This window comes from Pteropus alecto, unplaced genomic scaffold, assembly GCF_000325575.1.
Source record: "Pteropus alecto unplaced genomic scaffold, ASM32557v1 scaffold3, whole genome shotgun sequence".
NCBI classification, from domain to species: domain Eukaryota; kingdom Metazoa; phylum Chordata; class Mammalia; order Chiroptera; family Pteropodidae; genus Pteropus; species Pteropus alecto.
In genome coordinates this window covers 10,150,426-10,177,362 of record NW_006442484.1, presented here as the reverse complement: position 1 = coordinate 10,177,362, position 26,937 = coordinate 10,150,426, and the positions used below count along the sequence as shown (strand labels likewise).

The 26,937-nt window shown below is 32.4% G+C and overlaps 1 protein-coding gene across 12 annotated transcripts in view; it reads left to right on the top strand.

Moving 5' to 3' along the window:
* The window catches only part of DPP10 (dipeptidyl peptidase like 10), a 1,220,852-nt gene that overhangs the window by 939,022 nt on the left and 254,893 nt on the right, over positions 1-26,937 (top strand). For all 12 annotated transcript variants that reach the window (XM_006921020.2, XM_025039378.1, XM_025039373.1 and 9 more), the window contains one exon: positions 551-625. In XM_006921020.2, coding sequence (XP_006921082.1) covers positions 551-625 — 75 coding nt within the window. The remainder of the gene's footprint in view (positions 1-550; positions 626-26,937) is intronic.

The following is a 26,937-nucleotide window of genomic DNA, read 5'->3' as shown; positions in this document are numbered from 1 at the left end:
ATATTTTATATACATATATCAAATTAATTATGTATTTGTGTATTGTGTTTTAATTTGTTTCACTCTGGGAGTTTAAAGAAATTCTGTCTTTAATATAGTGGCTTCTTTCAATATAAATGTTTAACCTATATGCAAAGTTCGGTCATAAAATCATGATACCGCAGAATGTCACTATTTCTTTTCCTTTTGATTAATTGCACATACAAATATAAAAACATTTGGTTACTTAGGGAGTTCAATGAGTTGTTACTTTTTGTTTTTTATAATGAAAATATTAACATAGTCTTTGAGTGATAACATGTAGAAAAGGTACATTAACAATTTTTTTAATGAAATGTGTAATATAGCCTCTCCAAGTTTTTATATCCATCTGTATAATATACACACATGCATGTCCATATTAATTACAGGAATGAGAATGCCTATTTCAGTGTTATTAGCATCAAGTTTTTTTTTTTGTTTTTTTGTTTTTTTATAATTCTATATCCAAATGCACATTTATCTCTCTGTTGTTAAGCTTTTTAAAATAATTGTTTCCTTTTATTTTTAGGTAACCTTCAAAGCATCAAGATATTTTGTTTCACCAGATTTAAAATATGTTCTTCTGGCATATGATGTCAAACAGGTAAAGGAATGATCTTCTTTGAAAACATTTTCTTTATAATGCGTTCAGGTGATAGTTCACAGTTTTCCTTGGTTATCTACCCACCTAGAGAAAATCTGGCATATCTAATAGCTGCAGGGATCACTAATAACCAATACTACATGAGAAGTTTGCAGACAATGTCCTTTCTTCCATACATGGCTAGTAAATAACTGAGGCAATCTGCCAGGTGCTGATTTCTGTTCATCTTTATTAGAGGGGAGTGTTTCAGGTTATACCAAACTGAAAACTAGGGGCTTTTGACATTTTCAACATAGGTTTATTCTATACTTGATTGTTTCATGTGTGTAAAGATTAGGGAGTTTCCTAATAGCTGTGCCCTGAGTGGCAGTATGGATAGCAGGAAAGGACTGGTGAAAAACTGGTTCAGGTTATGGTCAAAGAGTTCTTTGGTGGTATTTGAGCATAAGCCTTGTGGTTTTAGAAAATTTTGAAAGTGAGACAAGCCAAAAAATTAATTCAGAGCAAATAAAATGCTCTAATTGCAATTAGGGCTTTAGTATTCCATGTCAGCTTTATAGCACAATTAGAGCATAAGTATGGTTGTTGAATATTTTGTACTTAGATATCATTCACATTGTTAAAAAGCAAAGTAAATTTTGAAAAGTCAGTTCAGCAGATTAGTCTCTGTAGAAAATAAGTGATTGGAAATCATTCAAGAAAGTTTTATGTGCTTTAAGACGGACAATAAAAATTTATAGACTTAAGGCGGAAAGCCTCATATAATCCATTGAAAGATATTGAGCACATGAAATTTTACAGTTCAAAGGACCTTCTGTTTGATGGTTTTAGTTTTTTGAAATATACACATGCTATATTTTTAGCTGAGTTTATATACTTTTTTATTTAAAATAATTAATAGAAAAAGATGGAGATTGCAATCAAAGTAATCTTCTATTACAAATTTTGCCTTCTTTAACTTTTTCTTTGTTGTCTCTATTCATTGAGATTTTAAAAAATCACATGTAAGAGCAAGAAAAATACTTGATTTTTATAAACAAAAATATTACAACATCCTAAAAATGTTTTTAAATAATATTGTTTATCTAAGTAATTTTAAATTAAAATAACTGCTATATTAAACTGATAATAAACTTAAAAAAAAATCAGATCTCAGTAGCTAATTAAAGCTAAGTGGACCTGGCAGAAGGATAGACAGATAGATCAATAAAACAGGGTAAAGAACCCAGATGTAGTCTCGTACAAATATGCCTGATTTTTGACAAAGGTGCCAAGCCAGTTAATAGAGGTAAGATAGTCTTTTCAACAAATGGTTCTGGGGCAATTGGACCTCCATAGGCAAAACAGACAAACAAAAACACATGGACCTAAACCTCACAGAACATACAAACTAAAAATGAATTATGGACTTAAATGTAAAAATGTAAATTTATAAAACTTTTAGAAAAAATGTGTAAGAAAATCTTTGAGATCTATGGCTAGGAAAATAGTTCTTACACTATACATCACATTTATAAAATTTACAAGGAAAAGGTATTCTTTTATGAAAGTCTCTTTTATAAAGATGAAAATACAAGCTATAGACTGGGAGAGAATACTTGCAATTCAGATACTCACTGAAGGACTAATATCTAGACTATATCAAGACTCTCGAACTTGAGAGTTACAAAAAAACAGCAACTATACAATCAGAAAATGGGCAAAGACATGAGACATTTCATTGAAGAATATATGCAGATGGCAAATAAGTAGATAAAAATATGGTTAACATTGTTAGCCATTAAATAAATACAAATTAAAACAATAAGGAATGTTTCTACACTCATATCAGAATGGATAAAATTTTTTTAAAAAGCATGCAGGGAAACTGGGTCACTCATACATTGCTGTTGGGATGTATAATGGTAAGTCTCTCTAGAATACAATGTATAAAATTAGTTTAACTTTAGATATTCGGGCAAAGTATGTTGATTATATGAGAATATAATTAATACCAAAATGTAAATGAACACCATTAACATATTAAGAAAATCTTAATATTCTCTTTTTTTGGTTTAACTTCAGGAAAAATAAAGATAGTTTATGATATATCAATCTCTGGATTATTGTAATAGGTAAAAAATGATTAAACTAAATATCACAGTCTTATTCAATTTCATTTATTCATTTTATTTATTCGAAATTTATCATGTATCAACTACTGAAAAAGACATTATGCAGGAGTGTGTGTGTGTGTGTGTGTGTGTGTGTGTGTTTGCACACAATATGCACACACAAGTTTGAATCATTTCCTTTAAGAAACATACAGTCAGGTAGAAGTAATATGACCAAACATATTTACCACATACGGTATTGAACGATGTGTCATAAGAGTGGTAATATAAGGAAAAGAGAAAATTTTAATTTAAGATAATCATGTTAGACAGGGAAGCATATGCTTGGTTTTGAATCAAATAAAGATGAATGAAAAACATTCCAGGTGGGCAGATAACATGGGACTTCATGGAAGCAGCATTAAATATTTGAGGGATGGCAGTCAATTCAGTCTTGCCCACAGGTTTACAATTTGGAGAGAAAAAAACCTGTAAGTCATGTCAAGCCCAAATTAAAGAAGAATGTAAATCTAATTCTGTTCTATACAGTTTAAACTGATATAGCAATTTGGGATTATTGATGTTTTTAGAGTAATTAAATGTCATGATCACCCTGTGTGTGTGTACTGTATTTGAGAGTGTGTCCACATGTGTATACTTCCCATTAACAAAGATGGGAAAAAACAATTTTAAAAAATCTAACTATCCAAACATATTCTCTAAAATTATTTTGGTGTGTTTTATTCCTTTTATCCTCCTGTATATATAAAAGTAGGGAAACTGTAGTTATCATATATTAAGCATTATTTTAGGGAGATACTATTATCTTGATATCAGAGAGGAGAAAATTTAGTCTCAGAGAAGCTGGAAAATGCATGACTAGACAGACTTAGAATTTTATCCAAGGCCTTTCAAGAAGGTAGTAATAGCTTCACCCTAGCAGACTGTGCAATTGTACAGTGATTTGTCTTTATCTTTATTATAAGGTAAATGAGCTGAACTAGAAAAACTCAATTAAAGGCTGTTTCAACTTACAGATTCTTCCTATTGGAACTTTGCTGTTTTCATTTAAAAAAAATGCTTTGAAATTTTTTCAGTATACACCTTTTTTTTCCTGAATTTAATATTTCTGTGGTATGCATTTCTATAAGTGGAATTTCTGAAAGTGTATAGCAGATTTGGTAATGGAACTGACATTCATAATAGTTAACACAAAATTAACTATTTTAGTGTACAATTCAGTGACATTCGGTACATTCACCACCTCTATCTAGTTCCAAAACATTTTAATCACCCCAAAGGAACCCCAGGCCCATTAATCAGTCACTCTCTACTCTTTCCTACACTACCCTCTGGTAACCAACAATCTGACTTCTGTCTTTATGTTTTTACCTATTTAGGATATTTCATGTAAATGGATTCATATACTATGTGACCTTTTATTTCTGACTTCTTTCACTTAGCATATTTTAGTTTTATCCACATTAGAGTATATATCAGTACATGATTCTTTTTTTTGATTGAATGATATCCCTTTGTATGTATTACCACAGTTTTTTTATCCAATACTCCATTAATAGATATTGTTTTTTTCCCTACCTTTTGAGTATTATGAATAGTGCTGATATGAACATTTGTACACAAGAATTATTATTATTTTTTGCCTACCTATTTTCAAATGTGGGACTATATACTGAGGGGTGGAGTTGCTGGATAGTATGATAATTTTATGTTTAACTTTTTGAGGAACGACCAAACTGTTCTCCAAAGTATTATTGTACCATTTTACATTTCTATTAGCAACATATGAGTTCCAATCTTTCCATGTCCTCACCAGTAGTTTTTTTTTCCCATTCTTTTTATTATAGCCATCCTAGTGTGTATGAATTGATATCTCATTGTGATTTTAGTGTATATCTCCCTATGATGAATTATGTTGGGTATATATATTCATATGTTTATTGATTATTTGCATTTCCTATGAGGAAAAGTCTATTCAAGTCTTTTGCTATTTTTTTTTTCTTTTTGTAGTTGAGTTTAAGAATTCCTAGGCCTTATCAGATATATGATTTGCAAATATTTCCTCCTACTTGGTAGGTTTTCTCTTCACTTTCCTGGTAATGCATGTTGATGCATACATTTTAAAAATTCTGATGAAGTATTATTTATGGATTTTTTTCTCTTGTTACATGCTTTTTGATATCATAGCTGACAATCCATTGCGAAATTCAAGGTAATGAAGTTTTACCCTCATGATTTCTTCTAAGAGCTTTAGGGTTTTAGTTCTTATATTTAGGTTTTTGATCCATTTGGAATTAATTTTTGGATATATTTAAGGCTCCTGATACATATTGGAAAAACAGCTTTCCAAAAAGGTTCTGTTTGTTGATACCGACCTTAGGCAGTACATGGCTTGTTTATTACCATCTTTACCAACATAGGAGTATATCTTTTAAAAAAGTAATTATTATATTGATAGATTATATGTAGCTTAATTGCTAATCAAATAAATACATACACACACATACATACCCATACAATCAGTATTAGTTTTATATTATTGTATAATATATTGCCCCAAACTTGGTGACTTTTAAAAAAGCATTTACTGTTGCTCACAGTTTGTATGTACCAGGACTTTGGGATTGGCTTAGTCATGTGGTTCTGGCTCAAAATCTTTCATGAAGTGGCAATCAGGTATCAGCTGTGGCGAGGGGTCATAGGGGAAGGGGCTGCAGTAATCTGACAGGTTGCCTGAGGTTGGAGGATACCTTTCCAAGGAAGATCACTCACATGGTTGGCTGATTGGTGTTGGCTGTTGGCATGAGGCCTTCGGTTTCTCCACATGAACTTCTCCGCAATGTTTGAGTATCCTCATGACATGGTATCTGGAATTCTCCAGAGTGAGTGATGTGACAGATAAAGATAGAAACTTCAGTGCCTTGTATGATCTATACTTGGCAGTCACCTGTTACTTTCATCGTGTGGTTTTTCTTGGTCATACAGTCAGCTCTAATTCAATGTTGGAGAGGACTACCAGGAGGTGAGGATTTGAGGGGACCATCTTAGAGGCTGGCTAATAGTCTCCAAATTCATCCTACAGGCAAAGTATACCCATTCTCTCTAAGGTTCCCCCAACGTTCGTGTATTACAGTCTGGCATTTTATTAAGCAGATTTGGTCAAGGCCCAGAGAAGTCTCAGGTGTGGTCCTTTTACTACAGTACTTTGAATATATTTATATAGTCATACATATTTATAATAAGATACACATATATTTTAGGTATAAATATAGATATATATGTTTGTTTTAATCTGTATTCAAACATCAGTTTAGCTAACATTCTCAGTATACTCATTTGTATTAGTTTTATTGTGAATAATGTATTTATATACTCCATTCCTTTATCTTCTGTAATCTTGGTATTTTTTTAAATGTTCATTTGTATAATTTAATTATTAGTTCTATTGCCCTTTTTTTAAACATATTACTATTTTTTGGAATTATTTATTTTTTGACTTTGAGAAAGTTTGAATTTTATGGTAAAATTTATCTTTTACTTTGCTGTGTTTTCTTTTGTCTATAGGCTTAGAAAAATGCCTATCAACACAATAAATACATAATTGTATTTTTCTATGTTTATACATTTTTATGCATAAATATTCCATTTTGTTTTTAAATGTCTATGGTGACAAGTGATCAAAATCTATTTTCCTAATGATAATAATAATGGCAAGACCTATCTTTTATATGAGTGAATGTAATCATAGCCAGTTACCTGGGAAGACACCAAAGGAACATTTTTAATATATTATTAGGAGGCCTCACAACACTATCGAGAGGTGTAACCTGACTCATGGGTGCTACACATGTCCTCAGCCTCAGTCTTCTCATGACTATAACGGAGAGGAAGAAACATGAATACTTCTCAAACTTACTAGCTTGAGTAATTGCTTTACAAGAAAGAGAGGCGTGTAGTAATAATCCTGCCTCAAGGATTCTGCTGAAGAGCAACTATAAACTATCTGCACTGTTTTTTTTTTGTTTTGCTTTTTTTGTTTTTGTTTTTGAGTCAGGGTCGCTTGCTCAAGAGAGCTAATTTAGTTTTCTCTCCTTAGCAATGCTCTCAATCTGGATCAAATGCCAATTATTTAGAGAACGACAAATCTAGAAGATATTTTATAGGTCACCAATTGAGTTCTGTGTGTTACCCGTGGGCAACCAGTGTTGAAACACTGTGTGGATTACCATTTTTGAAATGCTTTATTTAGAGCTTGAGCTAATACAATCATTATGTCTAAAGTGTAAAGAGATATGATTCTGGCTTTTTTCTTAGTCTTTTTCATGTTAACTGTACTATTTTAACAAACACTGCAATGGTCTGCAATTATAGTGCCCAAAGTCATAAAGCAAGTATAATTACTAATATAGGTTTATGAACAGTTTTTGCAGCTTCTGTATCAAGAGCTACATTATAAATAAGTAGTGTAAAATATAAAACCACGATCCTTAGTAGTTTGCAAAGAATCTAATATTTTTGTATTAATATTATATTTTGATATCAAACTTGGGAAGAATTTTTTCTCTTGTGATATATGACTATTAACACTAATATGATAATATGAAAACTATTTTCTCCAATGTAAATTATTTGCGCTCAGGAATTTCAAAAAGTTAATTTCAACAAAGTGAGAAGCTGCTTTTCTTTTTCTAGTCAGATTAATGTTTCTCATAGTTTGAACCTACAATATGGTTCCACCTCATTTATGCTCCTCATAATTTGAGAATGTGTTAATACTTGTAGTAAGGATCTATAAACAGATTATGATGAATGCTTTTTGACTGTAAGAATCTTACAGTTTGATAAAGGCTCTAAGATGCATGTTCTACTAACTATATTACAGGGGGAAAAGAGGTAGATTAAGCGGTGGAAAGAGAAAGAAAGATAATTTGTGACTGGAAGGAAAGATGAATCTCCCTGTAGAGAAGCAGAGACTAAATGTTTGAAAAGATGGTCTTGCTGCAGGTGTGCTTTGTGGTGGTCTTGTAAGAGTCTTCCTTTCTCCTTACTCACTTTGAAAAAGGAAAAGTGGGCTGGTGGAAGTAGTGCTTAAACCTGGCTGCTTCTGTTGCAGAGCCTTGGTGGGAATATCTCTGGTAGTGCAGTTCTTTTATTCCTAGCCTTCTTCTCACAACCACAGTACTTATCTGACCCTTGAAGGCATCGCAGTTGGTGACTCTGTTTACACAGAAAGAGATTCTAAAGCAAAGCAGACATAGAAACCTTCAGGTGGATGTCCTGAAATACTGGAGAAAGGAGCAGGACATGAGATAATCTTTAACATTTCCTTCTTTTTTTGGATGTTAAATTTGTGTGATCAAATGCCAAATGGATAGACAAAAACAAAATAAGTCCCACCTCCTATATTCAGATTGTTGAGTTTATCTGTTTTTTCTAGAATCACAGAAGTATTTCTAAAATAAATGTTATATTATTAGACCAAAGAAAGAGAACCCAATAAGTGCTTTTCTCCCGCTTGGCTTGTGACCAGCAATATGAACCCTGATGACTCTACAAAAACTCAGCAGGCATTTTCCTGCCTGCATTCTCACATCTGCACCCTTGTCTGAAGGATAGAGTAAGGAAGAATGAAGAGTACTAGAGAGAAAGACAAGGACTATATAATATTTCTGATGTGCGGAATTTCTAAAAAGCCAAACTTGTAAAAACAGAATAAAATGGTGATTACCAGGGAATGGCAGTGGGTGGACAGGGCAATTTTTTTTTAGGGTACAAACTTACAACGAATAGTAAATAAGCCCTGGAGATATAATGCACAATACACTGAATATAGACAACAATTTTGTATTATAATTATCAAACATGCTAAGAAACTAAAACTTAATTATTCCAACTACTTAAAAGATAGGGTAATTATGAAACACGATAGAGGTGCTAATTATTGTTATAATGGCAATATTTTACAATATATAAATATATCAAATTAACATGCTGTGCACCTTAAATTTACATAACATTATATTTCAAACACATTTCAATTAAAAAAAAAAAAGAATTCTGGGAATGGAGAGATAATGTGCTTACTTCATCTCTTGTTTGAGAGAAACTCCACGGTCCCTAGCTGGTTTTTCTTCAATTGTTCTTGTTCTTTTTTAGTTTTCTGCACTCGAGCTAAACTGATCTTTTTAAAAAGAAAATCTGAATGTCATCCTCTGTTGAAAATCTTCCCAAAGCTTTCTTTTGGGATAAAGACCAAAAGTCATAACTGTCTACAAGGCCCTGCCAGCCTCGCCCCTCACAACTGCCCAGTTGCTTTCAGTACTTCTGAGATTTCCCACAGTTCCTGGAAACTCTGTGTACCCTCCCATTGTGGGACTTTCATTGCTGTTCTTTCTGGAGCATACTCTTGCTCCATGTTCTCTCCTCCATGTTGAGAACTTGTACTTATTCTTTAGATGCCAACTCAGTCATACTTTGCATCAGGCATCAGAGCTGTTCCAGACTTCTCCAACTCCATAAGTTTCACGGTACTCTACTTCTCCTTTATAAAATTTATCACAGCTGTAATTCTGTCTAACACAATGCCTGGCACAGTGTTGCTATATAAAGAAACAAACACCCCCAAACAAACAAACAAAAAACTCCTCAATATATGAATTAATAAAGCAGAACTTCTAGCAAACTTTTCCTTAAAGTGACAGGTAAGAGTAAGTGGGCCTTCTCTAGGCTTTTCCTGGCATCTGGTTCATACGTACGTCTTAATAGTTCTGTCATTTTATTGAACATGTCAATCTTTGAGTACATTGCCTTGACTAAACTATAAGAACCTTAAAGTCAAAATGTTGCTTCATTCACTTTAATGCCCATAGAGTTTTCTATGGCAAATGGGACATAGTATACAAAGTTTGTAGAACTAAAGCATTGATTCTTAATTTTGGCTGCACATGAGAATCACCTGGAGAGTTTTAAAAATTATTAATGTTTAGGTCCCACCATGAAGAAATCCTGATTTAATTGGTCTGGGATATAGCCCAAACACTGGAGTTTTAAAAACTCCCCAGAGGATTGTAATGTGCAGTGAGAGCTGAAGAGCACTGAATTTATGTGAACCGGTCTCTTCTACCTGTTGAAGACTTTCCAGACTCCAAACAAGGGAAAGACTAGAACCAAAAATAAAAATACCAGCTTTTTCATACTGCACCTACTTCGGGCTAAAGTCTTTACTTGTACGCCCTTATTCCCTATAATTTCTCTTTATAGTAGTTGATGTTATTCTTCTTAATATTATAGAAATATAGATGCAAAGGAAAGTTCCAAACTTACCGAATGTAACTCAGGATTTAAACATTTTTTTGTCTTTTTTTCTGGAACAGTAGTTGTCAATATATGGTTCCAGCATAGCAGCACCAAGATCACTGGGAAATTGTTAGCTGTGTAAATTCTTGGGCCCTGCCGATACTCACTGAAACAGAAACTCTGGGGTAGAGACTACAATCCATGGTTTAACAAGCCCTCCACGTGTTTCTGATGCATGCTTAAGATTGAGAACCACCTATTTAAAGAGTCTGATTTCTTAAAATGCAAGTGTTCTGCCCGAGAAAAGACCTAAGCACCTAGAACTTACCTATGTACATGACAATAATTTAGAAAAAATATTTAAGAAAGATGATATACTATTTTTTCTTTAGTATTAATAATTTGATCCTGGATTTAATATCCTACTGTTTCTTTCTGGCCTCAGACATTGGTCTGACCTCATTTGCCCTTCAAGTTTGATGCATAAAGTCATGTTATAAATAGATGTGGCTTAGTGAAGAGTGCATAGAATTTGGAGCAAAATATATGTTTATATTTAAGCCATTCATACTTAATTTTTTGGTTACAGTATATCATGCATATAGGAACATACACATATTGTGAGGATAGCTCAATGAATTTTTACAAAGTGAACACTCTTCTGTAACCATCACCCAGATCAAGAAGCAAAACATTTCTATGCTTCTTTCCAGTCACTACCCATCACAAGGGAGACTACTGTTCAAGCTTTTAACTGCTTATATTACTTTTGTCTGTTTTTGTACCTTAAATGGATAAATAGATGGATCGATGGATAGATAGATTCATACAATACGTATTATTTTGTGTCTTCTACTCAATAGTAAGTTTAAGAAATATATCAATTTTTTTTCAATATTTGGATAGTTCCTTGTTCATTTTTCCTACTATACTGTGTTCCACTGCCTATATCGTAGTTTATCCATTCTCCTGCTGATTGGACTGTAAAACATGTGTACATTCTTATGTGAATAATAGATTTTTGTGTTGGATTATTTCTCTGATCCTCCTTTTCCTATACATTATACTATTTCTTCTTTAGCATTATTTTAAAAAGGGACTGTAGTGTAGGAAACAAACCTTTATTGATTACTCAAACTGTGCCTCTTATTTAGGAAGTGTGTTTGAATTTAAACCTTTTAGAGTCCTGGCTCCTTTGTCAGAGATATAATATTTGGCAGAGGTAGGAGATTAAGAGATGCTAAGTAACTTACTTAAGGACGCCAGTTCACAGTTGTAGAGCTGAGACACAATTCCATCTTTCTAGTGCCAAAGTCTATAGTCCTTTGATCATACTGTCATTTTGAAAACGTTCTTACATGTCTTCATAGATTTATTCTGTACCTCTGGAATAAGTTTTTTCATTCATTTGAAATGATATCAAATGTATTCTAATTAAGAAACTAAGACAAATGGAGCTTGCATCACATGTCATTATTTGCAGTAGTAGGGTAGAATTTATTATATTTCTCCAAACTTAGTGGTTATACATTTTATTTTCATATCTACTTCTTAGAAGTTATTTCCCAAAAATAGCTAAGTTATTGTAGGATGAATTTCAGTGCCATACATTTGAAAATATTTTTAAAGAAGAAAAATGTATTTCAAAATATGTTGAACTCTAGATATTATAAAATTTTGATGATCAGAGTATTTGGAGTTAAAAATTGACAACAAGCATTTGCCATTTCCCAAATCAAACATTTTTTTTCTGTTATTCTGTCATGTTAAGTCATAAATATTATCAATTATTTAAATCCATTCTACTTTATAATCTCAATACATTTGAAATTATTAGTCCATTTGGATTATTTAACAATTGCATTTTTAGCCATCATTAAAAAATTAATTGTGTCTTATATAAGCATTTCTTTTTTGAAGACAAGTAGAAACAAATATTAAAAAACTTTTTAAAATATTTTTTGTTTATAGTTTTCTTATTGTTTGAATTAACAATGCACAATAGACTAATGAATAGTTAAATTAACTACTTATTTTACATTGTCATATTCCTTATTATGTTTTATGTTCAGGGTCAGTACATTAAGTTTACCGTTGTTTTGGCATAATTAGAACTATCCTTTATGCATAATGGGACATAAATTTTTGTGAGAATAAGCTCTTTCTAAATAGAAAAGTAAAAACTGAATGATTTTTTTTTAAATCCTGTCTAATAGAAGGAACAAATCAATTATACATGCACTAGAGTTGCTGTCTTAGTATCCTCCAGAGTGGATTCTCTGCAAAAGAACAGTATTGATATTCTCTAGAGTTAGATGCCTTCATTTCAGATTATTTTCCTACTGGTCTGTAGCTCTGTAGACAAGACCCTCTTTATGATAAATATATCTATTTTAACTAAGAAGTAATGATAGTGAAATGAATCCTGCATGCACTGCTGCCTGAAGAAGTAACTCTTCTCTAGTGAATTATCTAATTAAATTCTGGGTCTTAATACTTCAGTGCTTTACAATTATAGACACATATTTAAGAAGTCTGTGGGAGTAGATGATCTGGTCATAGGAATTTCTAAGCTATTAAGATTCACACACTTGGGGCACACTAATATTTCAAATAATCCTATTAATAATAAACTCAGGGAAATTGCTGCATAGGACAGTGACTGCATTCAAATATATGGGACTTGAAATCGATCCTGAGAGCCTCCTGCTTTCCAGTGCTCATAAAATGCACCTTCTATATTCTGTTGTAGCTGTTGCTAAACTGCCCTTCCAGTTAACCCCCTCCTAACTAAAGAGAGGTGATAAAGTATGAAAAATATAGCAATATTAATTTTAGAATTTTTTTTCTTGGTTAAAACTAAAGAATTCTAGCAGGGAAAAAAAGGGAAGGAAAGGAGGAAGGGAGGAAGAAATCAAAGTTTTGGAAACAGTATTTTTAACTTTTTATTTTTTGTACTAGCAATTAATGTATTTATCAGTTTACAACTATTTCAAACACATTTACTTTTTATTTTGAAAATAATATTTGTTATAGAGAATCTGAAAATACTGAAAAATATATAGAAGATAATTATAATGCCCATAATTACCTCTTTTAGAGAAAACCACTGTTAATATGTTGATTTATCTCATTCAAGTTTTGTTTTTGTCATAGGTATATATGTTTTGTCCACTTATAGACAAAAATCATTACAGTTCTTTTAGAAACACTGTGTTAGCACAATACTGCCATTCTAAGTGTTAAGATCTTATTCTGGTAACCTAATGCTGTGTAATTACTCCAAACCTTAATGGCATAAAACAGTAATTTATTATAATCACGGATTCCATGCGTCTGAAATTTTGGAGTGGCTAAGCCGCACAATTTCCACCTGTGATTTCTTATATGGTTGTTGTCAAATGTTGATTGGGGCTGTAGTCATCCGAAGGCCTGATTGGAGCTAGAGGAGCTGCTTCCGAGTTGGCTCAATCACATAGCTGGCAAGTACATACCGGCTGTCTACTGACAGCTTCAGTTTCTTTCCAGGTGGACCTCTCCTCAGAGCTTCATGATATCCTCAACCGGCTTCTCCCAGAGTGGGCAATACAAGGAAGCAGGGGGAGTGTGCAATGCCTTTTTTATCTAGCCTTGAGATTCATAAACCTTCATTGCCACTATATTCTACTCACCACACAGGAGCAGCTGTGATTCCAGGTGGGAGGGAAATGGACTAGGCCATGTAAACTAGATGAGAATCATTAGCTGCCACAGATCCTGAGATGAAAGAAATGAATTGTGTGAAGGCTTTGGACAATACATCGCAGCCATTAGGTGGAGATTACATGCTGAATGCTAATGTTGTTCAGTGGCTTTGAAGATGGCTAACTATGCAGTGATTAATTAATTAATATTATGTATGAGAATATTTATTAATATATTGCAAACCTCTATTATTTTTATGGTCCTTTCCTGTTCGAAATGATTAAACCAGTTTTAAACAAACAAACAAACAAATAAAAGAATAATTATAAAAGTTTAGAATGAACAAGCTAGAATGGAGAGTTGAATTAGCAGACTACAGAATCAAGGTAACAGATAATCTAGAGATGGGAATGCTTGCCCGAATGCTAATGTTGTTCAGTGGCTTTGAAGATGGCTTACTATGCAGTGATAAGTTAACACAATTAAATGTATTACTGGTTACAGTGAATTTAAGCATAAGTTTTATAGAAAAAATGGTACTTAAAATAGGAGGAGGGATAATAACTGATATGACAACTTAGGTATTTTAATTGACCATAAACTCAGTATAAACTTACTGTCACATGAACTTTAAAATCATTGATATCACATGAACTTTAAAATCATTGATATATTTGTATGTTAACTTAATAAAATTAAACTATCTAAAACTGTGCTGTCTAATACTATAACTACTAGCCACATATAGCTATTGAACACTTGAAATACGGTTAGTCTAAATTGAGTTGTGCTATAAGTGTAAAATATACACTCCAGATTTTGAAGGCTTAGTAAACAAATGTAAAATATTAATAGTGAGTCATAATCATAACATGTTGAAATAATATTTTGTAATAATTAGAACATATTAGTAATTGATTTTACCTTTTTCTACTTTTTTATTAATATGGCTACAAAAAATTAAACCTACATATGTAGGGCTAACATTATATTTCTATTATCGGTGCTGCTCTAGAACACTGGTGGTAAATGTTCCTGGTATTCTAAGTGCCAGTTGGAATACACCTGGTATCCTGTACCCAACTAGAGACTGTATGGAAGGAGACAATTATAATTCTCAAAGATTTAGAGACTATAATGAAACAATTAGATATGTATTGTGTGAAGTAAAAACTTGAAAAATACTAAGGGGAGGATAATAGGTATGTTGTGTACTGAATATCATGGAGAATAGAATTTAGATGTATCTTTTAGTGTAAAACTAAGGTCAATTCTATTAAATGGCATCGAGAAGACAGATTTTGGCTCCATAAAGAAGACCTCTCTAACACTTGCTTGTTCAATAATACAGGGGCCAGTGTGGTAGTCGGTGTCTACTTTAGAAATTTCCAAAAGGTGGATAGATAACTATTCACTAGAGGCATTGTGCAAAATAATTTTGCAAGGGGGGAACCGTGATGGGATAGTTAAATTTTAATGCCTTTCCTTAATCCATAAGAGATAAGTTTTCCCTCTGAAATACATCATACCATAAATACAGGAAGAAAGAGATGTGCGACTCTCCAACTAATATGACAAGTTTGAAATCTTGCAGAATATACAGTCCTTGACATTCCTTGCTAGAGATTTCAAACAAAAGCAGGAGAGTCTGCTTTATTTAGTTGTATTTATTTTGAATAGGATCAAATATAGGAAAACTTTCTCAGAAAATAGTTACAATAATAATCCTTACTAGAAATAGAATACTTTAAGTAGAAACAAACAAACAGTATAGTCACACATAGAAAGAAATCCAGAAGTAGTGTTTTCTGATTATACATTATAAGAAATAACGTTATGATTCCTACTTGGAGTTTACACTAATTATTTTTAATTGCATTTGTGTTGCCTATTTTAAAAAGAAAAGCAGTTAAAGATTGTGTGTTAGTAAATTAATGAGCTTGAAAATAGTGGATGGCATTTAACTAGCCAAATGAAAAGGACTTTAGCATTTCTGAATAGAGGGATTAGAGTAGCAGTCTCCAAACTTTTTGGCACCAGGGACCGGTGCTGCTATTGGAATCTAATGCCTGATGATCTGAGGTGGAGCTGAGGCGGTGATGCTAGCACTGGGAAGTGGCTGCAAATGTGGAGGAAGCTTTGTTGGCTCGCCCTTTGCTCACCTACTGCTGTGCAGTCTGGTTCCTAACAGGTCACAGATTGGTAGTGGTCCACAGAACAATACCAGTATGCAGCCAGGGGGTTGGGAGACCCTGGAGAACAGAATATAATTAGAGTAATGAGGCCATTAATTTTTAAAAGATCTCAGCCAGAAAATGACCATCAAAAATTTGAGACTTCTTTTTTTCTTCCTGATTTCAAACTATATTATAAAGCTATAGTAATAAAAAACAGTATGCTGACATAAAAATAGGCACATAGACCAACTCTGCAAAATAGAGAGCCCAGAAATAAACCCATGCATATACAGTCAACTAATCTTTTTTATTTTACTAAGCACCATGTTAAGAGTTTTATTTATTTATATTTTATAATGCAGTTCTCCTATTAACAAAAGAGGATTCTGTTTCCATTTTACAGATGAAGGTTACAGAGAAGGGCAAAAGTTTTGTTTATATGTGATGTTTAATCCAGTGTACCTAAAATATCATGAAGTATTCCATAATCATACTTAATTTTAGTTATTTATACTTATGTTTAAATTTTTACACTTCTCTCCCCTTGTGCCTTTGAGATCATTTAAGATCAACACCAAGAACCATGCAAATGGACACTATTGTTATTTGCTTGTTTTTTGGATAATTGAATAACTGTGGTAGATGGTAGATAAAGCTTCACCACTCAGAAGGAGGACGCATTCTCTGCTTCTTCTTAACAACCTTCAATGCTCTGTTTTAAAATAAGAGTATATAATCATACTTCCCAGATATGATATAGCCAGGGTATTTATGTGAAATTCAATCTTTATAAGAGAGATAAATAATCAAAGTTTTTCACATATAAATTTTAATCTTAAACTAGTTTTTGTACCTATAATTTTACACTTAATTTTATAAAAGGTGTCTGACAATGTTTTAATCATTTTTTTCTTTCTGAATAGAAAAAAAATTATTTCTCTCTATAATCTTTCAAATGCAAAAACATTAATAATTTTTAATAAAAGGGTATCACTTTGTCATTATTACTTTTCTCTAATTATGGAATTGAGGAGCAGAACTTCATTTTTTTTTCTTTGCAATAGCATTTTACTTAATATGTATGCCTATTATATGTAATAACACATTCTGAGAAGAGGTCATTTTATTAATAATTTACATTACCTTTATTTGCAGATTCAATGATGCCTTGAGACTAAAATAGTGAGATATATTCTCACTCTCTCTTATAGTTGATGACATTATTTTGTGTTTATTGGTGTAGTGCAAAATATAGGCATGCTGCAAAAGTTGTTTTGAAAGGGATGTTTTTACAAATAATGGGTGTTGTTGATAGTCATAATGTTAATAAAAAATAGAAATTTAAAATCTGACAGTAATTGAATTATTGTGGACCAGATCTGTAGTTATTATTCATTTATAAAGTAAAATGAGGTCTTTGTTTTCAGAAAATGCTCCAAATTGCAGTACAATATGTCAAAAACAGCCCTTTTTCCTGTTATTTTACCTTTTAGTTATTTCAGATTTTCCCACTATACAAATAATATTGTGATAATCATCCTTGCGCTTAAAACTATGTCCATATTTTTGATAAATAATTAGATCAAATGTTATTAATTTTGTAAGGGTTACTGAAGCATATTAGTATATTTATTTTTAAGAGATTGATCTCAAATAACACTTCCTCCAGCTCTGTATTACTGTGTGTGTTATTTTAATTTAACCTTTTAAGCATTATTAAATTTTTGCATGAGAAAATTGAATAAAAAGTTCAAGAGATTTAATGAAGACCTACTAGATAATGGCAGAGCTGGGATCAAAATTAAAGGTCATGATATTAATCACAATGTTAAGATGATTTTAAGATGTAAAGTATTATCTACATTAATCATAAGTTTATTTAATAACAATTCATAGAGCTTACTGTGTGCCAAGCATTGGTCTGTGTGCCATGAATATAGCACTGAACAAAAACAAATGAGAATTCCTTGTCCATATGGAGCTTGCATACTAAGAGAAAATAAAGAAAATAAATAAGTAAATTACATAGCATGTTAGATGGTGATAAGCGCTAGGGAGAATTTTGTGTTACTTTTAGTTTTACTTTTACTTTTAAATATAGAGTCACATAAAGTTGCGACCTAACAGAGAGATGTCTGTCTTCTGTACCCATCACCAACCTTCCCCCGGTGGTGGCATCTTACATAACAACAGTGCATTATCAGAACCAGGAATAGTGCATTTATCAAAAATTGCCTGCACAATAAATTTAAGTGGACTATAGATCTTACTCAGATCTTATCGGTTTTTGCATACACTCATTTTTTGGCATGCCTTTGTATATAATTGTATTTCATTTTATCACCATTGCAATGGAAATATAGATCTATTCTGTCACCACAAAGGAAATCCCTTATGCTGCTCCTTTATAGTCACACCCTCTCTCCTTCCTCTTCTCTAATTTCTGGCAACCACTTACTTCCAAAATGGAATCATACATTTTATAACTTTTTGAGATTAACTTTTTTTTTCATTCAGTAGAATGCTCTTAAGACCTATCCAAATTGCTGTGTGTATCAACAGTTTGTTTCTTTTTATTGCTGAGAAGTGTACAGAGATATAAAGCAGAAAAGGAAGTGCCATTAAGAAGAGTGCAGTTTTAATGGGTGGTTTCTGAAGGTGTTCCTGAGGAGATGACACCAAAGCATACAGTTAAGGGTGTGAGAAAGGGCTCATGTGCATATCTGGAGAAGAGTTTCCTAGGTGGAGGGAATATCAAGACCTTGGTCTTGAGTAAAAGTTTGGAGCAGTGAAGAAGCCCATTGTGGCCAGAGCAATGGGAGAGAGACAGCAAGCATGGGAGATGACATCAGGGTTAACAGTTGGTCAGATATGATAGAAGGCTCTGTTTCCCTCCACTTAGTATAACTGTAGCACTTTACTGTAGCGATTTAACATTTTCCCATGAAGTTACTTTCAAAAACTGGGAAGAGTGAAAGGATTCTTGCTTCTCTGGGGTTCTAGTAAAAATTATTACTTTATAATAGGAAAATATCTTTATTGAAATTTTATCTTTAGAAGGATTAAGTAAACTTTATATTCCATTTATAAAATGTTTGTGGCATGCGGTGGGAATCATACATATTCGTTTTTTTCATCAGCCTACTGGTGCCTGCAGACCTCACTTGGGGGGCACAAAATTCTTAAAAATTTGCTGGTAGGACAGAGATGGCATCTCCTGTGACTCAGAGGGCATTGCATCAGGGTGGGCATCTTCAGCACAGCAAAATCTCATGGAAGACGGGAGAAATAGAGACGAAGACTTACCAGACAATATCTGTGCTTATTTGAGTTCATGTCAGGTGGTAAACACTAAGTAGCCTGCCAGAAAACCCAATCTATTTGGGAAGTTATATGACCCGAATTAAGTTTTAGCCTTTCATTCTGTCAAAGAATAAGGGGTGTAAATCCTTTTGATAGGTCTCCAAAACAGCTCAGTAAATGAACAAAACTCAGGGAGTCAAAGTTGCAGATGTTAGTGAAAATGGAATTGAACTGGTGCTGGGGAGAGCTGGCAATTCTAATTTTATTCGCAAACATGCTGCTGATGATAAACTCTTGGGTAGAAACACAGCCAAATATACAGACGTTCATTCTTTTATGCTAAATACTAGCTTATTCATGAAAACTATTTTTTTTTTAATCTGTAGTACAGAATTAGAAACCTACCCATCTCAGTATGCTGATTGCTGTATTTCTGCCATCACATATAAGCTCCCTGAGGGCAGACGCTATGTTTTTGTTTCTTTCATTTATTTTCCCTACCATGCCTAGAATGTAGTAGAAAGCAGTAAGTACTCATCACTATTTGTGAAAAGGACACATCTCTTTTACATCAAAGAACACAAGTTATGACTTGCAGGTGTACATGAAAATGTAACTACTACTGTGAATAATTCTAGACGATACCTTTAATGAGCACCAACATCTGATTATTATTTCTCCTGCTTAGAACAACAAAGAATTAAGAGATGAAACCTAACTGCCAAGAATCAATAGGGGAAAGTAGTCATTGGGTTGATATGAGTGCCTACAGTGCAAGTGGCGTTAATAGTAAATGAGTTTTTATTTAACAATTGTATCTTCGAATGAGAAAAATTAATTATCTAAAAGAATTCAAAGTTTTGTCCCCTACTGTTTAGTTAAATTAAAAGAAAAAAAAAAAAAACCTGAAGAAATACTCTCACGTGCTTATTTTCTTCCTTAAAGTATTAGGGAAAACCGACAAATTAAAATGTGTTTTGAATTATTTATAATATCGTGTCACAAAAAGAAATAAAAATATAAACTCATTTATGGTGTTCAAGTATAGGATATTAAACAATCCTTAGAAAATTGTTAATATAGCCAGTTTTTTGGAATTACAGTTGTTTGTTGTTATTTATTTCTTGTTTTTATACATATGCCACATAGATGTTTATGTGATGGAAAAAAAAGACAATTGATATTTCTTCAGGTCTTTTAATGCTGAAATCAAATTTCCCATTTATTTCATATTAATTTCTATCTACTCACATCTTTAAAAATTAGATGTGAAAGTATAACCTTGATAGAGGCCGTAGAAAATATAAGACTTGGTCAAGGATGTAAACCTCACATAGGTGATTATTTTGTATTTACCCCAGAATTTATTCCAGTACAAAATTTAACTATATATTCTAAAACTATTTATTCAGCCCTATCTTCTGAATAAAAGTAAAAATCTGGTTAGAGGCTTCCAGTCTGGCTCATTTTAAGTCTGCCTTATTTTAAAGGTCAAAGCCATATTAGGCCTATCATATTTAGACTAGTTCTTGCTTAGAGTTGCTGTCCTTAAGGCAGCATAACATGACATTCAAGCATCTCCTGCCTAAGAGTTGCAATTCCACATAGAAAGAGGTGCAAACTGTTCCTCACCTGCTGCCAGAAGTGAATTGAATGGTGAGAATGGGGTTAGTTATAGTTTGGGGATATTTCATTTTGCTTTATTTCATTTTGTGTTTTCTGTTTGATATAAAGAGAAACTGTCTGCCAAAAGTTGGTCTTGAATGTTCATTGCCTTTCTTCTAGGTAAAGGAAGGTACTCTGGCAGGGTTACCAAGAAATAACAATTTTTATGTTAGAGGGGACTTTAGAATACCTTGATTTAGTGCTGAGAAAGTGAGGCCCAGAAAATTCAAATGACATAAAGGTAGGTAGTGGTAAATGAGTTAATAGTAAATGAGTTTTTATTTAACAATTGACCTATATATTACTTGAGGTCTCTGAATCTCGAGTGAAGGACTTTTCATATTATTATTTAAAATATATCATATCAGTGAGAGAGAGAAAAATTGTATTCCCTTCAAAAAATTTGAAAAAGCCACATGTATCTTAATCTCTTTCAAAAACTAATTATATTGCATTTTTCCCCACATATATACTCATTCATTTTTAAATAATTAAATATTAGGAAATATGCTAGGAAGTAGTAATAAAAATCATTACATATAATTTCTGGCTTTTATTTAAAAAAAATTTATGCTCTAGTGGGGAAATTTGTATAAATAAAAGATTTATAGAACATGAGAGCAAGGACTGGTTTTCAAGAGTCAGAGAAAGCTCAAAATTTCAGAAAAGAACATCAAAACCGTATCTGGACGATTGAGTAAAAATTTACCAGGGTTAAAAAGATAAAGTGGGAAGATGTCTTAAGACATAGACAGAACCAGAATCCCAAAAGACCTAGCATGTATTCAGAGCAGTGAGATACTTAGTGTGGCAGGAATGTTGGAAATGAAATGTGAAAGTGGTGCAGAAGAATTTTAATTCTTCTACTTGGTAATTATTTTCAATCTCTGAAGTTAGTTGTGATGAAATAAAATGATAAATCTCCAAATCCTCAATCACTTACAGTCTCACAAAGAGTATATAAATTTTTTTTATTTTTATTTTCCAATTACAGTCGACATTTAGTATTATGTTAGTTTCACGCGTACAGCATAGTGGTTAGACATTTATATAACTTACAATGTGATCCTCTCGATAAATCTAGTACCCCCATGACACCATACAGAGTTATTATAATACAATTTACTGTATTCCCTATGATAGTACATGAGTTTTTGATATCAGGCAAAGCTGCCTATTTGTTATTTGAGAGTGTTTGCCTTCATATGGCACCTCTAGTCCTAACAAGCTTGGCAAACTACAGGGTCTTGTTTCCACCCTTGAACCCAGGACAAGCAGTAAAGTTGGTGTTTTGGTCCCATATTCTCCATGTTCTCATGCTGGGTATGAAGGGCTTTTCCAATCCTTTCTTAACCTTGCTAATACCCTTTCCATGTGGGAATGAAGGAAAGGGGCAAGAAGAAGCTCTGAGCAACCCCTTAAGTTAGGAATGACCCTTTAAGACTTATGTTAGTCTACATTGGGTTTTGGTAACATTTTCTTTAAGTTTTGTGGTTCTGAGACACGGTGACACTGATGGGTTCCTTTTCTTCCCTTCATTGTTCACTAAAACATCTATCAAAGGGAAAACAGCCAGGACCTGAATGGCTATTTCCAGTCAGATGAATGTTTCTTTGGTTAAATCGAAATAAGTAAGTCGATTATCAATCTCTGTTCTAACCCAATATTGAATATGTATATTTTACGTATATATGAATGCTTTTATGTATTTTTACTTATGTATGTAGATCATCCTGCAGTTGTATTTGTCAGATATCCTCAATCTGGAAAAGCCAAAGCCTATAACAAAGCCATGGTTTCCCTGTGATGGGATAGTAAATATATTTCTTTCCCTTCTTGTTCTCCACATTGTATATACCTTCTTTTTTTCCTTCAGCATTCTTACCCTTCATTTATTTTGCATCCCAGAAATGGTAACTAAGAAGATTATCTAGTTTTACTAGGATTAATTAAATAATCATGCCTGTGATAAAATATGGGTGTGGGGGTAGGATAAAATAGAAGACATTAATAATTAAACCTCTCAAAGACTAGCAATACCACCTGAATTCAGTTCCCTTTTTTTGCAGATAGTAAAGGACTCAGGGAGTGTTTCCTGAGAAACCAAAGGTCTAAATCCTTTGGAAGAACTGTCAAAGTTAGATGGCAAAGTTAGACAGCATGAAAATGTTGGTGAAGACATTTTGCCTATTTCACAACTGTCAGAATAGATGCTTTTCAAGCTTCTCTCATTCTGTTTGCAATATTGCAGCTCCATCACATCTACAAATGTAATTTAGTTTGAACATTAATTATTGGGTTCTTACTAATATAACTAATATCTGCTGAGCCTGATGAAGAATCAATATGAAATCTTTAGAAGCTATGACCCTAACCTTTGAGAAACTCATAATTTTATATTCTTTCCTTGACTCATTTTTAGTTCTGAATACTACCCTTTATCCCTGACACCATATGTCACCTTGTATTCATTTTCATCCCAGTATTGTCCTACAGAAAAACTCTAAACAAGACCTGAATGCTAAGTTACTGTAAAATTCCCAGTGAGGTCATTCTTTATCTTTCATTTCGTTAAATAATTGAAGAACTGTTTTAAGAGCTGTCTGGCTTTAACATATAAAGCCGATTTGGAAAGATGCTTTTGCAGAATTATAGCACTGAAATATTTTTTATTAGAACTTTAAGATCATTGAAAAATCTCTTTGTATAGGAGAATATTTAAGGCTTCCATGGAATAGTAGTAGCTTATATTAAAAACACAATGCCTTATATCTCATTTGCCATTTCTAAATTTGTTTCATAAGTCTATATCAGATATACTTTTCTTAAAATGGCTTATAAATGGTTTTTATTTGGACAAAATGTTAGAGCATATTGGGCATATTTTACAGTTCTTCACATGTAAGAAAAACGTTTCCGTCATAGTCTTGAGCAGAATGGGAGTCTTTGTTAGAATAAAATCTACTTCTTTTATGTTTCATTGTTTAAGTGCATTTTACTTAATAACCCAGTTATGCTTGAAAATGGTACTCAAATTAATGTCATTTTAACTTTCGCACAATAAAATCTTGATTAGTTTGAACAAAACTAACAAGATATATTAATTAACCAGAAAGAATTATATTATAGCAACTCAAAAGTACCTGAAATTTAGAACGCTATAATAGAAAATTTGGGGGAAATGGGCTGAAAGTTATAATCATCTATTCTGATTCTTTTTCTTTTTCTTTTTAAAATCACAATTTAGATATCTAAGTCTTCTGGGATCCTTAAAGCAAGTTTCCTTCTGTGCTTTAGAGTCTTCTTACAAACAAAGAAAGTATGATTAACAAAGAATAAAAGTTTCTGATGATTCCTCAGTTAACTGTCCAGCAGAAATTCTGCTTTTGCCATTATGCTAAAAATACCTACATGGAGATGCTGATAAGGGAGTTAGTCAAGTGGACAAATTAGGACACAAAAATGCAGAGAGAAAGCCATTATGCAGGAGGATAGTCTTTAAACCTCAGTGTAGAAAAGTCAGTGATGTCATGAGGAGACTTGTATAAAAGAGTTTAGCTACTTCCTCAACAGATCTCAAGACACTTTAATCATCCAAACATTAATGATTCTAAAGAAGACACTGTTCCAGGCCGCCATGAATTTACTATCTAATGATGGAGGGAGGTCAGTAATTAGACACATGAAAACAGCCATCAATAAATGGCATAACCATGTTTGATGTTCCAACAGTATAAACACATCTGCACTTTGAAGCAGCTATATACTCATTTGAAAATAACATTTGTTCCCAGCTTAGCTACAATTAGTATTACTTGATTCTATGGAAATATTACAATGTCATCATGTAGCAAATTTGAAATATTTATGCAATTCTTTCTTTTACCAAAATATAATATTCTCTTGATGTTTCTGTTTATAATAATGCTATCAATAAACACTTAATTAACAAAACTTGAAGCCTCAGTTATCTTTATACTACCATCACTATCACTCATCCAGTTATGTTTTGATATTAGCAAACCCAGCTAATGCTTCCTCTGAATTTCCACTGCAAAGATTTACTTTAGACCTATTTTAGTCTCCTCCTTAGCTGAGACTCCAGAAACCATGTCTTTACTACTGCAGATCCATACTATTAAAACATAGCTTTGTTTAGATAAATTGATTTCCTAAAAGTCTTAAGTGGTCCAGTGCCTTCTATTGAATAATATACAAATGAGTCTACCTGGTATCAAGGCCAACACTATAAGTCCAGAACTGACTTTCTGACATTGTTTTCTATACCTGCATTAAGTATTCACTTTGTGTTTCAAATGTATGTAATTACTCTAGGCCCTGCCCAACACTCTTTGTCTTTTCCTATTTTATTAACTGTGCTCACAGATGTTGTTTCTCTGACCTCCATCTCTTTTATCAAACTTTTTAATCCTTCAGAGTTTAGTCCAAAGATCTTATCTTTCAAGCATTGGCTCCTTATCCTCTCATTTCAAGAAAGAATTGTCTGTCACTGAAATCTTACCAACTTATCTACCACTCCTATGATACTTTATAAATATTGACTTGTGGGAGTCACAACATCAATGTGCCACTTGACCATGTCTATTAATTCTATCTTTACACCACATACTAATCAGAATCTCTATTATTTTTCATTTGAGTTGCTATAATAGCCTCTTTTTAAATTTTTTTTTCTATTTTTTTCCTTATTTTTTTTTCAATTATAATTGACATTCAGTATTATTTTATATTAGTTTCATGTGTTCGGCATAGTGATTAATTTATATGATTTACAAAGTGATTCCCCTCATTAGTCTAGTACCCACTTGGCATTATACATAGTTATTACAAAATTATTGACTATATTTCCTATGCTGTACTTTATATTCCGTGACTATTTTGTAACAAACAATTTGCACTCCTTAATCACTTTACCTTTTTCATCCATACCCCAACCCCCTTCCCACCTGGCGACCATCAGTTTATTCTCTATATCTATGAGTTTGCTATATACATATATATATATACACACACACACATATATACATATATATGTATATATACATATATATATACACACATATATATGTATGTATGTATATATGAAATCATATGGTATTTGAAATCATATGGTATATATGAAATCATATGGTATTTGTTTTTCTCAATTTGATTTATTTCACTTATTTCACATAGTATTGTAATCAGGCTCATCCATGTTGTCACATGTGGTAAGATTTCATTATTTTTTAGGATTGAGTAATATTACATTTTATATATATACATACATATATATATGTATGTATATATATATATATGTATGTATATATATATAAAATCTCTTTTTTATCTGTCTACTGATGAGCACTTAGGTTGCTTCTATATCTTGGCTATTTTAAATAGTGCTGCAGTGAACATTGGAATCCCAACAAGAGTACTCAAGAGTTCCCTCTTCTTTTTTTCCACATCCTTGTCAACACTTATTGTTTGATGTATTGATGATAGCTATTCTGACAGTCTATTCAATAAATGGTGTTGGGAAACTGGGCAGATATATAAAAGACGAAAAAGAAAAAAAGAAAGAGTACCACCTTCTTATACCATATACAAGAATAAACTCAAAATGGATTAAAGACTTAAATGTTAAGACCCCAAACCACAAAACTACCAGAAGAAAGCATAGGTAGTAAATTCTGACATTGATCTTAATAATATTTATTTCTGATCTATCTCCTCAGGCAAGGGTAACAAAAGAAAAAATAATCAAATAGGACTACATCAAACTAAAAAGTTTTTGCACAGCAAAGAAAATCATCAACAAAACAGAAAGACAGCATACTGAATGGGAGAAAATTTTCACCAATAATACATCTGATAAGGGGTTAATATTCAAAACTTATAAAGGACTCATATAACCCATAAAAGCAAACAGTCCAATTAAAAAATGGGCAGAGAACCTGAAAAGATATTTTTCAAAAGAGGACATACAGATGGCCAATAGACATATAAAAAGATACTCAATCTCAGTAATCATCAAAGAAATGAAAAATTAAACCACAAGGAGATACAATAG